At 22.4% G+C, this 6,241-nt stretch overlaps 1 protein-coding gene across 1 annotated transcript; it reads right to left on the bottom strand.

Annotated features, from left to right (window-relative positions):
* Positions 1-2,226: 2,226 nt before the first annotated feature.
* LOC100870389 (acyl-CoA Delta-9 desaturase-like) lies at positions 2,227-5,961 on the bottom strand. The gene is made up of 6 exons (XM_086903462.1): positions 5,933-5,961; positions 5,335-5,471; positions 4,282-4,412; positions 3,815-4,020; positions 3,239-3,424; positions 2,227-2,545 (listed from the first exon to the last, which is right to left on the bottom strand). Exons 2-6 carry the CDS (start codon positions 5,468-5,470, stop codon positions 2,236-2,238), a joined length of 969 nt encoding a protein of 322 aa, XP_086759588.1. The 5' UTR covers position 5,471; positions 5,933-5,961; the 3' UTR covers positions 2,227-2,235.
* Positions 5,962-6,241: the final 280 nt, after the last annotated feature.

Raw genomic sequence — 6,241 nt, 5'->3', positions numbered from 1 at the left:
TTTCTGAGTTTTATTATCGCTACTATTTTTCATATTTTTTCAATCACATCCTTGATTATGATTTCATATAATAAATATTACTTTTCAAATACAAAAATTTTAAATAAAAAAATAACATATTTACATAATATATATTTTTAATGGTACTGCAACAATAAATACCTTAATCAATATATTTTGTTATGATATAGATTTCTTGATGTATATGTGTTTCTGGTAATGATTTATTTAGAAAAAAAATTGAAAATTGTATATTTGTATTTTTAAAGAAATAACATTGTTTCTTTAGGAAAATTACAAATACATAAAATAATAACATTTTAATTAGACCAATGCATAAAAAAATAATTACTATTTCTAGTTTTAAAAATAATTGAAATAAAATTTCTTAGAAAACAATATTTATTATATAATCAAGGACTGTTCCTAATTTAGACAATCATTCGATACTTTCTATTTTTAAAATTTGTATTAATATAAAATGTTATATTTGTAAATAATTATGAATAATGTAAAATATATATGTATATATAAAAACGAAAAATGTAATTGAATAAATTACATAATAGAATTCATAATTACTGATTCATTATGAAGCAAAATCATCTGAGAATTGGAACAACTCATTAAGGATTGCTGTAGTATTCACTTGCTCAATACTTGCTAAAAATTATAGAATTTTTGAATTTAAAAATACAATTATTTTACTCAAAAATTCCCTTATTTATTATTTATCGTATCATGTTTTAAAAAAATTTTCTGTTTCTTGTTGATCTTATAACGCATTTAATTGAAAATTTGTTGCCAATACGATGTTTTATTTTTGTTCCGTAGTTGATATGAAATTTATTTTTTGTAAAAAATTTCTAAAACATTTAAAAAGATATATATTTCTTTAATACGTGTACTGTTTATGCAACTGCATTGTTTACTTATGCGAGATAACAATATCGTAGCAACATCACGGAAATTGAAATCAAAGTGCGACTATTATTATACAATAACATAGATTAATAACTATGAAGCTAACATTATCATTTTAATGTTCTTTAGATATTAACAGTCCAGAATAAGATAAAAATATTTGTAATCATTATAATAAAAATTGCATCTTAATAAAATGAAATCATGAAAAAAATATACAACAGATTATTTTTTAAATGTAAACAAGATACAAATTTTTCAGATATTTCGAAAACCTATCATATGCAATTGATATAATATTTTGTGAATAGTCTTTGTTTAAACAAAAACAATATTTGTAAGAACACAGATTTAAATGAAACGAAAGCAAAAGCCTAAAAATTTTGCGAATTCAACTATTATAATATCTCCGTTTTATTGAAATAATATTCTAAGAATTCACATTATCTTTTTGACATGAAACATTATCGTTTCAGTATAGAAAATGATTATGTTATTACTAATGGTTAAAATCTGACATTATTATAAAAACCATAAGTAAGGAATAAACCAAAATGGCTTGTGTTTCTGAATATTGCATGCGAGATTTATGACAGCTTATTCAAAAAAGAAATTTCTGGCATGGAAATCTCTTTCTATTATTATCGATCATCTTCACTAAGCCTAAACAAAGAATTATTTGAAAAGATTATCGTTTTTGAGAAGAGTTTAATCGAATTTTATAATTGTATATTTTTCAATTTGGCTGAACCGCACTTCAATCTCAAGGATGACATACTCCAAAACACGGTTGATTCAACGACAACCAACATTGTTCTAGTACAATTTAAGAAATTTATAAAAAATGTAATAATTTATAATTTAATTTATAATGAAATGCTGATTATCAGCATCTTAATACCTTTATATACTGATTGACAGCATCAACAGCACAATTAAAGAATTTTCCTTTAACCTTGCGTATCGCGAGTCAAGAATTGACCGCGATACTTTTGGTTACTCTCATGTTTTACTGGAAAATCTCCCAATTGAATTGAGAAGGGATTTTTTGAGTGCATGAAGAGTCTCTATTTTATGAATAGTCCTAGATTAAAAATAAAATTAAAAATTAAAGTTTTGGTAGATCTTCGATATTTCTAAGATCAAAATTTTCAAAGCTTGTTGGACGATCAGGAACGACGATCACGACATACCAAGATTTTCAAGATTGTATTAAAATTACCTATCGGATTCAGAAAAAAATCATATATATTTGCTTTATAAACTAAACTTAAATTTTTTAATTAATTTAATCAACTTCGTATTTTTAATTCAATGCTTAACAATCAAATTTGTTTTTTTCGCATCAAATATAGATTTTTTATTCAATATTTCAAGACTATCTTTCAGATTAATTTTCTTTGTACTCATTTCATGCAACATATTTCTGATATCTTCGGTGTCAGTTGTTAATAGCGAATTGACCAAATTGAGTTCGTGCCACATATTGATAAAGAATGTAGTGCAATCATCATTATAACTACCGAATTCACCACATTTCCAGTCCCATGGTATAGTATAATGATATTTTGGCCAAAATGATTTCTTCAAAAAGAAAACGCTCATAATGTTTGATGCAAACCTGGAATCATAACGAGATTATAGAATTGCAAAATTTCAGTTAATGCTTGCTTTGAATAAATATAATATATGAAATTATATAAATATTTTTTACATAAATTTTTTTATCCTATTAATTTTTATCGTAATATTGATAATTTTTGTTAACAAACAAAATATTACATATTTATTTGTTTTACACCTTTTCAATGTCATTTCAATGATTAGTTGAATGCTAAGAAAATTTTTTTTGTTAAATTTTAATATTTTAACATGTTAATAAATAAAATATTTAATAATTTAATTCCAACATAGTTTCTTGAATAATCATTAAATAACAGCATGTCATAAACACTATAAATAATATCATTAGTTAGTATAATTTGTATACTAACTATTAACAGAATAATAATAAAAAGTTATATATATATATATATATTTATATATTTATATATTTATAGCTTTATGTATTTGTACTATACTCAATGAATTATTCAATCTTATTCAATAAATATATTCAAATGATTGTTGATAAAATTCGTCATATCAATTGTTCATGCATGTTACATTTTTAACGATTGCAATGATATGTTATTTAAAATGTATGACATCCGTGTCGATAAAAGTGTCGTGGCTTTTTCGTATTTTAAGAAACAGAGATTCATTTCTTTTGTACAAAACATTATTACTAATTATATTTATAATGTGTATTAACCTTTCTCCTTCCTGAATGTTCCAGACCAAGTATGCACTATTCACTAACCAAGATATATTTATCGTAATAGCAAATCGTAGCAATCCTGTTATTAATATAGTATCAATGATTGATTCGTCCCAATATTCCAACGGCGCATTCAGAGTCAATATAACCCCAAATATTAAAAATAATGGCCAATAAAAACTGCGAATTATAATAACGAAGATTAATATAATAATAAAATAATAAAGATATATAGAATAGTAATGATTATCATATCGAAGATTATAAAAAATAAGAAAAATTGGAGATTAATATTGTTTGAATATTTACAACATTTCTTTTTGTCAATTTTTTTCACTAAATTTAAATAATGGAATTCCATTTCTTTCTTTTTCTCCTAATTATAAAAAGTTAAAACAAATTACAGATATGAATTTATATTAATGGCTTATACAGTGAACATTGTATTATATTAATCATTAATTCAAATCTATCTCTTGAATGAATATCATATTTTAATTAATTGAATTTCATAATTTTCATTTTCTTATAGTGAATATCAATTAATGTTTAATGTTAAGAGAAACATACATCTTTTGGATATAAATATAAACATCATTTTCAATATCGCGTAAATCAATGCTACGTTTCATTTCCTCAAGATTGATACTGGGCGACAATATATTACTTATATAATGGCTATAGAGAAATCCTTTTTTATGATTGTATGGATCTTTATCAGTCCCATAATATTTATGATGAATTCTGTGATATAATACCCAGTCATATATCGAACCCTATAAACAATAAATACGTATATGTGATAAATATAAATATATTCATTATTATTAATTATTTATTAAAAAAAAGAATAACAAAAAATAACAAAATTAAATAGTATCTTTTGAAAATTTTGATTTAAAATTTTACTTTATATAACAAATATTTATATAGATTGATTTTATGTATTGCGTAAATATTTAGATAAAGGAAGAAACGCATTCATTTGATGATTTCTTCTAAATGTTTCATTCACACAATAATCTTAAGATACTTACTACTCCTGCAAGTGTATGAGCAAGTATAAGGAATAATTTAATAAACCCTACGGCTTCGTACGTTTTATGGGCCCACAATCTATGAGCACCTGCTGTCACTCCAAGACAACCAATAGCTGTTATAAAAATTGCTGAAAAATCAATTGATTAGCAAAATTAAAACGAAGAAGTAGAATAAATTTAAAATATAACAATAGCAATTGATAGAATATTAAGGTATTCTTATTAGCTCAACAGTATTCTTATTAGTGAAACAAATGATATTAGGTTATGGTATATATACGTTATAACATACCTGATCATTTTCGCGACTGCAATATTAATCAAAATATTAGTAGCTATATTTACGTTCAAGTACTATTTAATTTAACAATATATTTTTATAATATTGTAATTCTTAATTGTTGTAAGTTAACCAAAAAATTAAAAAGAAGAAAAAATATACTGGAGTTTCATAGAATAATGAAATCTTTTATTAATCCATTTGCAACAAAAAAAATTAAATGCAATAACATAAATATGTAATAACGTAATTGATCATTACGACTGAGATTTTAATGAAATTGTTAATAGTAATATTCGTAATTAATTATTTATTTAATTCTATAGTTTTATAATATATTTTTAATTATTATGAGATTTAGATTCTAGTAGTATTTATATCCTTAATTTTTAACACATATATTACTTTATAACAAGCTCAATATTTTATTTATTTATTTTATCTAATAATTAAGTTATTTCACATTCAGATATTTAATTGAGAATCAGTTAAAAACTAATAAGATAAACTCTAATATATCAATTTTTAATCTTTAAATTTAATTTCTTGAAAAAATAACAAATATTCAAAGTAATACTTCAAAAATTATTATAAATCCTATTATATTAGTAACAACTGTGAAACATAAAAAAGTATGTTGGTATCAAAAATAATTAATTAATAGTATAGTAAATAATTAAGCTAATAATAAAATTAATAATAAATTTGAAATTTTTTTAAAAGTGGAAAATGTTTATGTAATGATAAGAAAAGTTTACGGATCTTCTTACTATAGAATATAGTCATCCATTTGGCAGAAGTGAACATCAACCAGAGAGCGTATACTCCTAAAACGTGTATATGAATGTACCACAAGACAGCTGCCCATTTCACATACTGTTTCTTTGGTTTCTTTTCTTCCATCATTCTATTTATTTTAATAAATTAGAAATTCCATATGGTACACAATAAAATATAATAAATAATTGAATTTTAATTTTTTGAATTTTTCACTTCAAATATTATTTTGTATTCTCGAAAATTCAATAACAATTACAAATTTTGAATTAAAGGATTATAAATATGAAAAATTAATGTTCCGAATATAAATACATAGTAATTTTCATGAGAAACATATAAAAATTGATCTTAAAAATTGTGAGAGTACTATAAATCGTACGTCCTATCATCGAATTTAGCGAATGACTTACAAATATAATCTAACTAAGAATATCACATGAAATTAAATAAGAAAAACATAGCCAAAAAAAACAAAATAAATAATTAAATAATAATTAAGGCAAATAAATAAATAAATTATTTATAATAATTAAGCCAAAATAATTTGAAAGATAGAATCACATAGAATTATGTGGATCAAAATTTTACCTGACTTTTAGCACGAAATAATCTTTTAAATGATTGAAAAAAAACTACTTACTCTAAATATAAAGTACGAATTTGATTAATTAACCACTCTTTGATTTTCATTATCATTTAATTGACACCGTCATTTCCTTCAGCATTTTTTTATATAAGACTTTATTACATTTCAGATAATTATTCGATAATTGAGACGTCAAATAAACGAATGCATTGACTTTTATTACTTAATGAATTAATTTGGATAATTATTTTACCTAATAAAATTACTTATACTATAAATTTCTATATAATTATTTCAGGAACTAAAGTATA

The sequence above is a fragment of the Apis florea genome, unplaced genomic scaffold (genome assembly GCF_048593485.1).
Source record: "Apis florea isolate Af1SG1 unplaced genomic scaffold, ASM4859348v1 contig_2291_pilon, whole genome shotgun sequence".
Classification (NCBI taxonomy): domain Eukaryota; kingdom Metazoa; phylum Arthropoda; class Insecta; order Hymenoptera; family Apidae; genus Apis; species Apis florea.
Note: the sequence above shows the minus strand (reverse complement) of the source record. Positions and strands in the feature narration are given on the sequence as shown.